Source organism: Glycine max, chromosome 13 (assembly GCF_000004515.6).
Source record: "Glycine max cultivar Williams 82 chromosome 13, Glycine_max_v4.0, whole genome shotgun sequence".
NCBI lineage: Eukaryota > Viridiplantae > Streptophyta > Magnoliopsida > Fabales > Fabaceae > Glycine > Glycine max.
The window spans coordinates 43,078,408-43,091,529 of NC_038249.2; the positions used below are offsets into that span (position 1 = coordinate 43,078,408).

Below are 13,122 nucleotides of genomic sequence, written 5' to 3' on the forward strand. Positions count from 1 at the left end.
ACAATTGTGAAGTTTCCTTGGATATATTTCTTTTTTACTTTTAGACTAGCCGTTAATACTTAATTGTTTCAAATATCTTATCTTGACAACCCCTATTATTTGAGAGTGATTTTAGCCTTTTATTTTTAACTCTCCTGTTTATTAGAAAAAAGAGTTTTCACTGATCCAAAATTCGGTTGAGAAATAAATAATTCTCAATTTATTGATCATGTAGAAATTTTATACACCATTATTTAATAACAAATCATTATATAATAAATTATTAATTTTTATAATAATTATATTAAAATTCATACTAAATTTTTTCTAACTAATTAATAAACTAAAATTTTTTACACTGCAAAAGAAACATGCACTATTTTTACTAATGGAAATGGAACATAGTTGAAGAAACTAGTTTTTTATAACACGGTAAATTAAGATTCAATTTTTTTATTATAATTCACTAATTATTTTTAGTGTTGTATTGTATTTCGGGTTAAATTATATCTAATTTTGTGATTAATTTTCGTTGAAAAAACCTGATGTTTATATTTTAGTGTTAAATAATGTTTTAGCATTCATTTTTTACATTGATTAATGCTTTCAATTTTAATAAAGTATTAAAAATTTTATTTCAAAATTATCCCATATAAGTTATGCATTTTTCAATCAATCAATCACCTTCACCAATCATTAATAAAATGAAAATAATGCATTTATATTAAAAAAAACATTTGAGTAAATTTATTTTTAATCTTTATAGAAAAACTTAAAACATTAGTGCTCGTTATTTTTGTCCTGGTTAGCGACTACATATATCGTTCAATTTATTAGGTCTGAGACTAATTTTGCTTGTGATTGTCGATGATCCCAAAGGAATTTTTTCTACAATGGAAACCATCGAATACACCCGTTAAATAATTATCACTAAACGCAACATGACCTTATATTGTTACACTGACCTTGAGTTATGTTAGTACTAGTAGGGATGTTCAAAACCTAATCAAATAAGCGTGAAATCAGAAATCAATCCAAAAAACCGAAAAACTATAGAAAAATTAATGGTTATTGATTTTGTTTTTGTATTTTCCAAAAAGTACAGTTCAATTTGGTTCACAATTTGACATGCGAAAATCAAACCAAATTAAATCGCATTGCGAACACATCTACAAATTATTGCTGCAATTAGTATTTTGTTGTTAGATATTTATTTTTTAAATTTTTTATGGTTACAAACAAGTATTATCAATAATATTTTATTATTGTTTTTTTTAAGTTCACTAGTGGGAACTTTGAAACAAGTATTAAGTATTATGTTTTGTTTTTTATTTTTAAGTTGAATGATTTATTATTTAAGTCGAATGATCATTATTTAAATATAATTCAACTTTAAAACAATTATTATTTTATTTCACATTGTTTAATTGTTGCCTATTTATATCCTTTGATTGTTGAACTGATTATTATTTAAATTATTCAATTAATAATTTTTTTTAATACTTATTAACAAAATTTTCAAACCACAAAAATCAAAACAAATCAAATTATAAAAATTTAATTTAATTTAATTTAAATTTTATTGACAATTTAAACCAAATCAAATCACAGGATACTTGATTTTCTTTGTGGCGAAAACCGTAAGTACCAGTTTAGGAGGAAGCATGTATTTGTAAAAGAAAAAAACGCAGGATAGTCCCAACCACACTAGATAATTTCTTAGTTGGTTTTATTTTGGGTGTTTCTGCTTCGTTGCGGTCTCGCTCTCTCTCTCTCTCCGGCCACTTCATCCTCCCACCGAAGCAGCCCCTCAACCAATCCCTAACAGACGCAACCTTCTCTCTTCAGCTCCTCTTTTCAACCTCTGCCGGAATCCACCAATTAGGTTCCGATCAACCTCTCACAGGTACGCTACTTCTCTTTCAATCCCTCTCTCGCGCTCCTCCTCCTTCGCTTTCTCTTTCCAATTCCTCTCCGTCAGCTATTTATTTCTATGCATGCTTTGATCCTGTTCAAACTCCTCGCAAATTAGGGTTTTCGCCTTAGGAGAGAAGCCGTAGTTTCCCGAGGTGAAAGATTTCTTTCTGTTTGGGGAACTGTTGTAAATAGGATTTGCGATAGTTTACGCCACACGAATCTCGAGTTCCAACTCTCTATAATTGTAGTCACAGATTCTTTGTGGCCAAGCATGAAAACAAGGGACTTCAGTTTCTAAATTTTCTGTTTCTTCTAGGGTTTTAAATTATGGAAATTCCGATAAATGTTGTATTACTGAAATCAACAAGAGCTTCAAATAGGTTGGCAATGTAGAGGGTTGATGCCCAACATGTATGCCTTGGGGACTCCGAACAGATGAGGGAAAGTCCCCAATATGTGACTGCAAGTCCTCCTAGAATCTCTGCCAATGTGAGAATTTTCCTTACACGGTGCTTTGTGTGTTTCTCATTTATTGTTGTAACTCATCTGCTCAACTTTGGTTTTTAAAAAGCCTTGGGTTTTATATTAAAAGAACAATTTTATTACTCTAAGTTAGAGATATAGGATTTTGCTTAGAGGTGACATGCGATTCTGTTTTAGAATGGGTGTTGTTAACCGAGTAATTTATTTGATTTATAATATGTATAACGCAAGCCTCTTCTAATACCACTTGGAAATGGCAGTTACAGTAATCTGTGTGGGATGACATTATTTTCTCCCTCAACCTCGAGTTTCTCATTGAGCCTGACTTGTTTGTTGTTTACTTTTAACTTTTTTAATATCGTTTTGCTATGGTAATTACAGTCACGTGTATGGGAAGGCATACTTCCCCCATAGTCCTCTAGTTTTGCACCGACTCAGATTGTTTGCCATTTATTTTTTAACATTTGTCATGTAAGCCTCACTAAAGACCATTTAGAAATGTCAATTATAATTACAGGTAAATTTTTAAATTGTATAATTATATAAATATAAATTTTGATAGATGTGCATCTTATTCAATGGTTTTGTGTTTTTCACCTCTCAATTCCATTCTTTGATTTCTTGTATGATCTGTTTTATATCTTATTTAGGAAGGATTTTATCATTCAAATTGATGATTTATTGTAATTGAAAGTTAAGTGAATTCCCGCATTTAACTGAAATACTTCTAAATCTACTATAAAATATCCAAGAATGTAGTGGTGAAGGGTGATTATAGCAATAGCATGAATGCCAATTCCCATATATCATTACTATTGCACAAATGGCTACTGGGTTCTATCAACAACCTTGCATCCTAGATACTGAATTCACCATCTTGTGTATCAGTACCACTTACTAGGTTCACTTTAAAGAAAGGCAAACCACAGTAGATTTTTAGTAGAAGGTGACAAACCACACACTGTAATGAACTTCACACTGTTGTACCCATACCATGTTCCTAATCACTATATGAACATTTTTTAGTTATTCAGCAAAAAAATAGGCTTGACGTTTCAAAATTTGTTTACAAAAATATTTTTAAAGGGTAGATTTTTGTTTAATCAAACTAGCAATATGCATTGTTTGAGTTGTGTTCAAATTCAATGAAGCATAAGTTGACTATAATAGCCAAAAAATTATTGTCCTGATTGCATTATAATTTAGAAATAGACTTGTGCATTGATTATTACATCCAATCACTTGGAAATTTGCATTTACATAATTTTTGGCATAAATTTCATTTATTCTTAGACTTGGCTCTCAAAAACAGAGAACTAGAGAACTCTAAAATTAATAAGAAAAAGAAAGCACATGGTCCTCTGCACAATTGTAAAGGATAGGATGGCAGCACTATCCCTTGATTCCAAAAAAACCCTGAACAATAATGTTAGGGCTTGTTTGTTGGGACTATTTTTTGGGATTTCAATTTCCAAAACAATATTTTGCTTATAAAGTTCTTCTCCAGTGACTGGATTGTCTGCCTGCTTTCTCTGTATATTATCAGTTTCTGCCTCATTTTTTGAGTTTTTTTATTATTAATTTTAATATAAATTATATAAACCATAGTTATCAGAATCTTTTGATTCATGATTTGAATCTTACAATTCGTTACAATTTGGCTACCTACTGATGCATATCATAAGATGAAATCTTAAATTACTTTATATCTTACAATAGAATGAATTTGTGTAATTTCATATCGTCGATACAACTCACGCTTCAATGATTTGCTAACTTTTTAAACTTTTCTTTCATTAATTTTCGTGAAAAAATTGAAAATTCATGTATGCGTAAATAGTTAAATGAAAAGGAATCGGAGAAAAGCTGAACTTATCCTATTAGATTATTCCACTACTTAAATAGTTAAATGTTTCGTTTCCATTCTTCTACAATAAAGGCCTCACAAACTCAAATATAACTAATAATTTTGTTATATAACACTTCTGTTATGTTCTTTTAAGTAATCAGCTTGATTTCATAACTTTCTGTCTTGATATCTTAAGTAAAGTCTTTGGGGATTATTGTCTTATGAATATATATTTATTCTTTCTTTTGCTATCATTCCTAGGTTAGAGGGGAAGGGGCTGTAAGTGAGGATGAACTTGCAACAAGCTGGGCAGCCTAAATCCTCCAATGGATATGGCCACCGAAAATCTGAAAGAGAAGGGGCAACTAAATCGGAGAATAAGATTCTGTCTGGGAAATTAAATGCCAACAGATTGGCAAATGCAGGTAAACTTCTGAGCTGCATAATGTATTATTATTTTATTTGTCACATCATTCAGAATGCTGATTTTTTTTTGTTAGTTTTCACAGGTGCAGTTACTGGCAGTAAAGGTGGCAGTTATGAGAGTCCTTCACATGACCGATTAGTATATGTAACAACATGTCTTATTGGGCACCAGGTGGAAGTCCAGGTGAAAAATGGATCCATATACTCTGGAATATTTCATGCAACAAACACAGACAAAGATTTTGGTATGTTCTGTTGCATTTTTTTAAATTGATTTTGGTCATATCGAAGACTATTGTTTTGAATTATTTCACAGTTAACTGAAGCAAAATAGATAAGCATGCTATTTTGGACAATTATTTCTTTTAGGAATATTTTGTTATTTCCTATTTCTGGTGATTTTTGGGATTTATCTCATTTCATTAAGACTTTATTCAGGAGTTATTGCTTAATTGGGATTTGACTAGGGTCGTTCTAGATCACTATCTTAATAGACTCCTGCTCCTGTTTTCATAATTAATTTTATAGGTCATAGAGTATTTGACTTCATTTGATTGTTATATCATCTTGTCATAGGAATCATTTTAAAAATGGCTCGTTTAACTAAGGATGGTTCTTTACGAGGACAGAAATCTGGCACAGAATTTGTCAGCAAGCCCCCTTTGAAGATTTTAATTATACCTGCCAAAGACCTTGTTCAAGTTACAGCACAGGTTTGCTACTTTGAACGATTTGCAATTCGCAGAGCACTTTTGTATTTGGTAGTTACTCATGCTAAATATTTGTAATCTTATTAGTTTTGTTTGGATGCTGTATAGTCAGCTGGGGTTTTTGACAATTTATAATTAGCAGAAGTAGCTTTTTACACATTGCCAACTTGTTTCCTGATGATATTGTTGGTGTGTCAATCATGGCAGGATGTTGCTATTACCAGGGATGGCTTAGCTAATGAATCTCATCATGATATGCATCAGGAAATCATGGTTGATTCATTGATATCTCAATCTCGTCACGTTGATCTAGGGAGAGAATTAAAACCCTGGGTACCTGATGAAGAGGATCCACAATGCCCTGAACTGGAAAACATATTTGACGGCCATTGGAATAGGTTGCTTTCCTTTATAAAATAAATTTGTGAACTGTACAAGTATCACTTTCCTTTAACATTTTCATGCTCATATGCAAAGTGAGTTGCCCTTATTCTCTTTCAGTACAAAGCTTTTAGTCTACATTAAAAAAAAAATCTTTAAAATAAGAGTCCAGGGGTAAGTGGTAGATTTCAGAAGTATATTTTTTGGGCTTTCAGTCCATAATCATTTATGAAAGCTAATAAATGTTGCCCAAGGAATTATCAAAGGATCATTGTCACACATTTTGGTGATGACACATTCTTGATGTAGCAAAAAGGAAATAGAATTTTTGTGGTACATCCTTACTTGTTAAGAGAGGTTTGAGTGAGTATATGGAATTCACTAAAATACTATGATTATTTTCTATTTTCATTTTTTTTCAGAAGTATATGTTTCATCTCTTTCTAATTTCAATTTTTACACAAAATGTCCATTTTTGTTTACATTTTTTTTTCTTTTTATATTTTTAAAGGGGATGGGATCAGTTTGAAACAAATGAGGCATTGTTTGGTGTGAAAAGCACATTCAATGAGGAACTTTATACAACAAAGCTTGAAAAAGGGCCTCAGACAAGAGAATTAGAAAAACAAGCTTTAAGAATAGCAAGAGAAATTGAGGGTGAGGAAACCCAAGATCTTCATCTTGCAGAGGTTCGTGTGGTTTCAATGCTTTTCTTGTTCTCATCTTTCTTTGCTGCTTGTGAGTTTCTTCTGTTTTTGGTATAATTGACTATTTGAATTCCTCAAACTATGTCTTTTCTCAACAGGAAAGAGGCCTTCACTTACATGAAGCCTTTGATATTGATGAAGAAACTAGATTCTCTTCAGTCTATAGGGGTAAACATGTTGATGACAGTGGATTTGATGAGGACATACTGTTTGATTCACACAATTCTGAAACTTTTGGTGATGAAACTTTTGGTGGTGTGTTTGGTTCGGTCGTTAAGAGGCCTGGTGAAATAAGTGGTGGAAAAGGAAATGATGGAGCTCGAACATTGGCAAATTCTTCCTCCATGGTATTAAATCAATTCATGCATTTCATTTTCTAATTTTTAAAAGTGTGGCATTAAGTAATTCTTAATCGTTTGTCAAATTTGGAGGGCATTGGCTTTTCCTTTTTTTCTTATTAAATACTACTGTTAAGTTCTCACATCGATTAGATATGAACAGTGTAGTCCTTAGAAGACTTGGGTAGTTCTCACCTTACAAGTGAGTTTTGTGAGTTGAATTAGGCCTTAAGCATATTGTGTGTATGTGTACCTTATTTTAAGTAAATAGTTTCTTTTAGATTTTCTTGCATTTGGAAAGTCTTTGGTTATCTTAGAGACTATTTCTGGAAAAATAATCACTTATTTTTTCAGAAGCTCTCTCAAAATGTTGGCAAAAATAAATGATTATTTTTGCAAAATAAGCTGAACCAGACATGTACTAAAGACAATGGTTTGGTGTCTCCTGCTTTGCTTCTATATAGTATATTGTGGTTCTTTATTTTAAAATTTAAATTATTAGTAGTCAGAGTGAGTGTTATGAGTCTCACTAGGGCTAAAGACTTACTAGCTTTGGTAGAGTTTAATGATATTATTGGATAACTGGTGCTATAAAGCTGTAAAACTTTATCGTGCTATGTGTAATGGTATTCTAACACTGGGGGCTTCTGTAATTAATTTAGTTGGCATGCACCATCAGTGTGAAGAAATTATACATTGACACAGACAGTAAAATTTTGATACTATATTTTTTTATTTATTTTAATTAATGAGAGAATGACATGGTAATAAATAATGCTATGTCAAAATATTAGTAAATGTCAAATGTCAATGTAAAATTACGTTGGGGACAGATTTGTTTCGAAGTTTCATAAAGGATTCCTATAAAAGTGAGCTTGGAAATATCAAATTTGCATGTTTGGTATAAGTTTTGGACAAACATTCCCAAGAATTGTTGATTTCCAGGCATGCAAAATCTTCATACTTCATATTTACTTTGCGTATGATTCTCATGGTGAAAGGTGGGTATCTTACATTCCCATGGGGATGGAAGTTACTTTTTAGAGTAACTACCCTTCCCATTTCATTGTTTCACATTTATTTCTACTCTCTTTTTTAATCAATTTTTGAATTATTTTTTTTTTCCTGAAACCACGAAATACCAACCAAATACATTCATGGGAATGGTTTTCCTAAGCATAATATTTCTGGGAATGAATTCTCAGGAATGCAATTAAACACTTCTTTGTCTTGAAAATCCAAATGTGGATGAAATAAATTAATTTGGTGAGACAAATAGTGTAAAATTTTCAGATTACCGACTGTGAAAACTACTAGATTAGTAAAATTTTCTTTAGAAAAAATTGGCAAAAAATTGGCACATGACTATTATTTTGAGTGATGTGTTCATGACTAAATTCTGTTTGAACATGTTCTGACAATCCTGATTCTTATACTTTTGAAATTGGTTCAACGTTAACCTTCAACAGTTCTGAGTCTTGTCGGGTAAATGTTGATATCAGTGTTATTTTTGTATGCTTTTGTCCCTCTTACAAAGTAATTTTTTACTTTCTAAATACACCGTATTGCTTCCTGTTAATTATGTGTGCAGGATCACACACAATCATGTCAATCAAATACCTGTGTGGATTTAAGCCGCTCTGGTTCTTATGATCATGCGAAGCAGTTAGCATCGGAACTCCCTGCCAAAAGCTACTCCACATCAGATGGGGAAAGCAGGTGTTTTTGTTGCCCTTTTCTCTTCTGTATCTACTTGCTTTCTCTGTAATGACTTGTATGTTTTCCAACATATGTCATTTCCAAAGTTCAAAAGCATAAATTTCATATTTGTTATGATTTTTCATATCCAACCTTACAGGATTCAGGAGAACTTGAATAGTAATCAACATGGAGACAATGCTATTACCAAGGAAGAAAATCCAATTGTGAGTTGAAGTTTCTGCATTACTACTTCACTTGAGATTTCTATTAATTCTAACACTCCCAAATCTTATTTTTATTTTCTTTAATTGATGCAGCAAGCTGAGGAGGATGTTCAACTGTCAAGATCTGAGGGTCTGTAAAATATTTTTCTTAGCTTCCTCAAATTGAGCATATCTAAAGTGTTGTGCCTGACATGATGCAAATGAAACTAAATCATTCTCATATAAAGGAATATTCTGTTTATTATGAAGTGCTGAAGCTTTCTGTAGTACTCTTCGGTGCTTCTGAATGGCAAATATCACGTACATTCCTCTAATCTTAGCTTAGCAATTTTGGTGCAGATTCACAAGGACCACTCTACTCGAAGAAGGATGGCTCTGATAAAGGGGTATTATCTCCTAATGCCAGTTCTTATGCCCCTTCATCTCATACTTCATCTAAAACTCATGAGAAGATGGGATCACATGGAGATTTGATCGAGGGTTCAGCATCGGGCAAGGCTAATGGGGAAACGAAATCTGTAAATTCACGTGGAATACCATCTGGGTCAGATTTGGTTGGAGGCATTGCAGCATCTTCTGTTCCTGGTTTATCTCCAAGTTCATCAGTTTGTTCACTGTCTTCTGAAAAATCAACTCTGAATCCCAATGCAAAGGTGTGAAAGTTCAAGATTGACTTTTTGAAAAAGGAATATTTTTCACTAGCTGATTCTGATATTTTATATTACCGACATATGTCGGAGTTTCCCCCCTTTCATGTTATAAGGAATTCAAGCTTAACCCTAATGCAAAGAGTTTTATTCCATCGCCTGCTCGGCCTCCCACTCCAGTGTCTGATGGTTCCTTCTATTTTCCAACTAACGTAACTACTGTACCAAGTATGCCAGGCATGCCCGTGGGTATTGGAGTAAGTCATTCAGAGCATTTATTGAATATATAGAAGTGCATAGTTATGGGGTGGGGTTATTTCCATAAGGTTTACTGCAAAATTTGACTTTCGGCTTTAGACTAAAAGCATTATCCTGTAGTGCCAATTGACCCAGTTGTTCCACAATCACAACATATCTATGTTGTGTGTTGGTGTGCAGGTTATGACTAGCAGTTTGGTTGTCCAATCTTATGGTGTTTAAAATTTGTTTTAAAATTTCTGCTAGTTACTTGTTCTATATAAACATAAATGTCCCATTTTGCTGATTGTGTAAAATAGTTAGCAAAATTGAGTTCGGGTTGGGCTTGGTAAGCTCTTTTCTGCTTTGGTTGTGAACAAATTTCATTATTTTGCACATGGCTTGCAGATTGGACCTACTTTTGCTGGGCCACAACCTATCATATATAATCCTCAGGTAGCACAAATGCCGTCTCAAGGATATTTTCATCCGAATGCACCCCAGGTATAAATAATATCACGTGTAGTTTCTCACTGGTGTCTGTTAAGTAAATATTGGTTCTTTTAAGGTAATTGCTTAATATCTCATTGCAGTATGGACAGCTTCTTGGTCATCCTAGGCAATCTTTATACATGCCGAGTTACTTGCCTGTAAGAACTCTCGTACTTTGATTTTATTTTTTTATTTTTTTTTAAATTGGTTATTAATTGAAATTGTTTATATTTTATTTTACCATTGATTTCCATAAGTTAATATATGCTTAATGCTCTACCTTGATGTATCATGCATCTTGGACATTAATTCTTGACACGTTGGTGGAACATGATGTGTCTTCACTTACGCATATCAAACTGAATTTGAACAATCTTAGCTGTAATCTTATATATACACTAGAGGAACTTTATGTGCTTACTAATGTTCTGGGAATCCTATCTTAAATCGATATTTTACAGGAAATGCAATACAAGGGACGAGATTATTGACGACTTGGCTATTCGTATTCTTGTTGGCAAGTCAAATCCTTGCTTGAAAAGAATAAACTAAGTGGTTGTCCTGAAAAGTTTTAAACGAGGATATCTGCAGCTGATGGAAAAATCTCTAAAGGCTTATATTATATATTACTGCCAGGTTCGCTAATTCTGGGATATAATTTTATGACCTTGTGTTAACCCATACATCTTTTGGGGTTTCTCAGGCTTTGGCCGTGCGATAGATTAACTCAGATTGACCTTTTCCATCCCTCTCTTTTTAACTCTTTAATGCCATGAAAAATTTACTTTTTATAACTTTGCTCATTCATCCGACACTCTCCAACCATTGGGTTGTTGCCATGTTATATTTTTTACTGGTAAAATTCTTATATCCTTTTAATGATTTTATCATTTCACAAATTATTTTAATTTTGGATGGCTTTAGATGTGTGGCATTTCAACGTTAATGTATCATCAAACAAACGTGATAATCATGGGTAAATGAATCACTGGAAGATATTGTCACTCAATTGTCAAAAGCATACTGATTACAAATTAGGATTATGGTCAAAGGGAAAAAGGGAGAAATTGAACCGTTTCAAATTATTCAGTAATTCAAAATTTAATTTTACCTTGTTTTTAACAAATCGTCGTTTGTGGATTATTATTCAAACTCAGCGTATCAGGAAAATAAAGATGCTATTTTTTGAAAGTATCATTCATAAAATTATAATAAAATATCCTAGAGCAAACACCACATTAATTGACGAATGATGAGATTTTCCTATATTTATTTTCCAACTTCCCAAATACAATATTTATTTAATGATACTTTCAATGATCCTTCTCTCAATTAAGAATTATTAATACTTTCATTTAGATATACACTAGTATTTTAATATGTGCATTATTGTACAAAAATGTTTATTTTATATAACTTAAATTTATAATAAATAATTTTGTAAATATATAATTTGTTTTTGTTTTGGATATATATTTTAGTTTTAAGAAAATAGTTAACATCTTTAAAGAATGGCAACGATAAACACTCATTTTTAAATAGAGAAGTATCCTCCAAAGTCAGGAGTCAGAGGAGGTGATCGCTGCTCTTTGAAACCAGCCTCACACCTGTGTAGGAGCAAACCTTCACACAAGTTCCATTGTTCAACTCTTAACTTGGAGCGGACAAGCCAGAATAATAACCTGCGCCATGTTCCATCATCTTAGTGCCGAGTTAGCTTTACCCAACTCGGCAAAACTAGCCGATGTGGGACTTGTCTCTGCTTTAGGTAGGAGTTGTCTAAAGAGTGCTTAGAGTGGTTGGTTTACTTGAATCTATTCGGACAATAATAAGATAGACGTGAAACTGAAATTCCAAAGTGCATTTAACTTTGTCCTAGCTCAAGATACAGATCATTGATTTGATTAGATTAGATAGAAATATACGTACAATAATCTCAAATTCTAACTCGACCTTTGATTATTTCACAAACAAAATTATATGGTGCGGACACTGCCCCCTTGTGCAACAAACAATTCTATCTTCTAACCGTTGGTTTGGAGACAAAATAATTCCAATGTTCTCCAACTAGATGCGGCCAATTTAATGTTTCCTCGTGAGTTTGGACAAAGGATAATATCTAGACCAGAAGAAGTAGTCAAGTAATGCTAATTCAGGAGGAACTCTCTTCTCCACTTCGTCCCATATATCAATCAAGAGTATATGTCAATGGCGGTATCCAAATACTGGGCTTGAAGATAAATCATAACCCCTTATATTTATTTTAGTCCCTTCTGCACTCTTATCATCTATATTTATTGGATTCTGTTTCTTAGGGCTAAACAAAAGCAGGTTAACAGTTGACTAATATATAAGGATAGGACATCAATTTGACAACATCTTTTTTTGATGTCTTTTTCAATTATTAGTTTACTGTTTATTGAATTATGATTGGTAATGTCTTAACAGGCACCTGTTCTGCTGTTCATGCTAGAATTGTTAGCATATACTCTGCATTCTTATCGTGTGTGTAATTTAAGATTGAAAAAGAATCTTTTGGAGTCACTTGTTTCTCCTTTTCCTTCTTTCAAAAGTTTTTTTTTTTTTTTGTAGAATAAAAAAAAGTGGTTGACCAAAGTTTAATTGCTTCATCGCTGTTTAATTTGAGCCTTGACTTCATCTGATATATTGCTTCTGAATGATTTATTAACTCTTAAGTATGAGATGATAAAGAGTGGTGGTTAAATAGCTATTTTTTTCAACATATTGTGCTTTTGTAACTTATTTCCTTCTAATCCTTTGGCGCAAAAAGTGGTCTTGTAAATCGCATAGAATAATATGTTGGGATGACTAAATTATTTAGAGATAAGAAAGAGGAAGGAAGCAATATAATATAGAACACACTTTGGAACATAGGACGGGGAAGAATGGAAGTAACAATCCAATAGAAGTAATTTTGCTTTTGAAAAATGTTTTGTGAACACAAAATTGGAACAATGAAAAGCTGTTTCTTTTACTTTTAATTTTGGAATGTAGTATTATTAAGATGCAT

The 13,122-nt window shown here is 32.4% G+C and overlaps 1 protein-coding gene across 5 annotated transcripts; it reads left to right on the top strand.

Moving 5' to 3' along the window:
* Positions 1 to 1,663: 1,663 nt before the first annotated feature.
* On the top strand, positions 1,664 to 10,882 carry LOC100812754 (polyadenylate-binding protein-interacting protein 3). Of its 5 annotated transcripts, none has more exons than XM_006595019.4 (15): positions 1,668 to 1,885; positions 4,495 to 4,653; positions 4,729 to 4,899; positions 5,231 to 5,367; positions 5,572 to 5,762; positions 6,257 to 6,434; positions 6,551 to 6,799; positions 8,382 to 8,509; positions 8,649 to 8,715; positions 8,809 to 8,845; positions 9,055 to 9,368; positions 9,479 to 9,619; positions 10,008 to 10,103; positions 10,193 to 10,249; positions 10,553 to 10,882. In XM_006595019.4, the coding sequence occupies exons 2-15, from the start codon at positions 4,518 to 4,520 to the stop codon at positions 10,580 to 10,582; spliced, it is 1,932 nt and encodes a 643-aa protein (XP_006595082.1). In that variant the 5' UTR covers positions 1,668 to 1,885; positions 4,495 to 4,517; the 3' UTR covers positions 10,583 to 10,882. The 5 variants fall into 5 exon arrangements, with proteins under 5 accessions (XP_040864473.1, XP_006595082.1, XP_006595081.1 ...); XM_006595018.4 differs by having other exon boundaries at positions 1,669 to 1,885; positions 4,490 to 4,653; XM_003542017.5 differs by having other exon boundaries at positions 1,670 to 1,885; positions 4,490 to 4,653; positions 4,738 to 4,899.
* Positions 10,883 to 13,122: the final 2,240 nt, after the last annotated feature.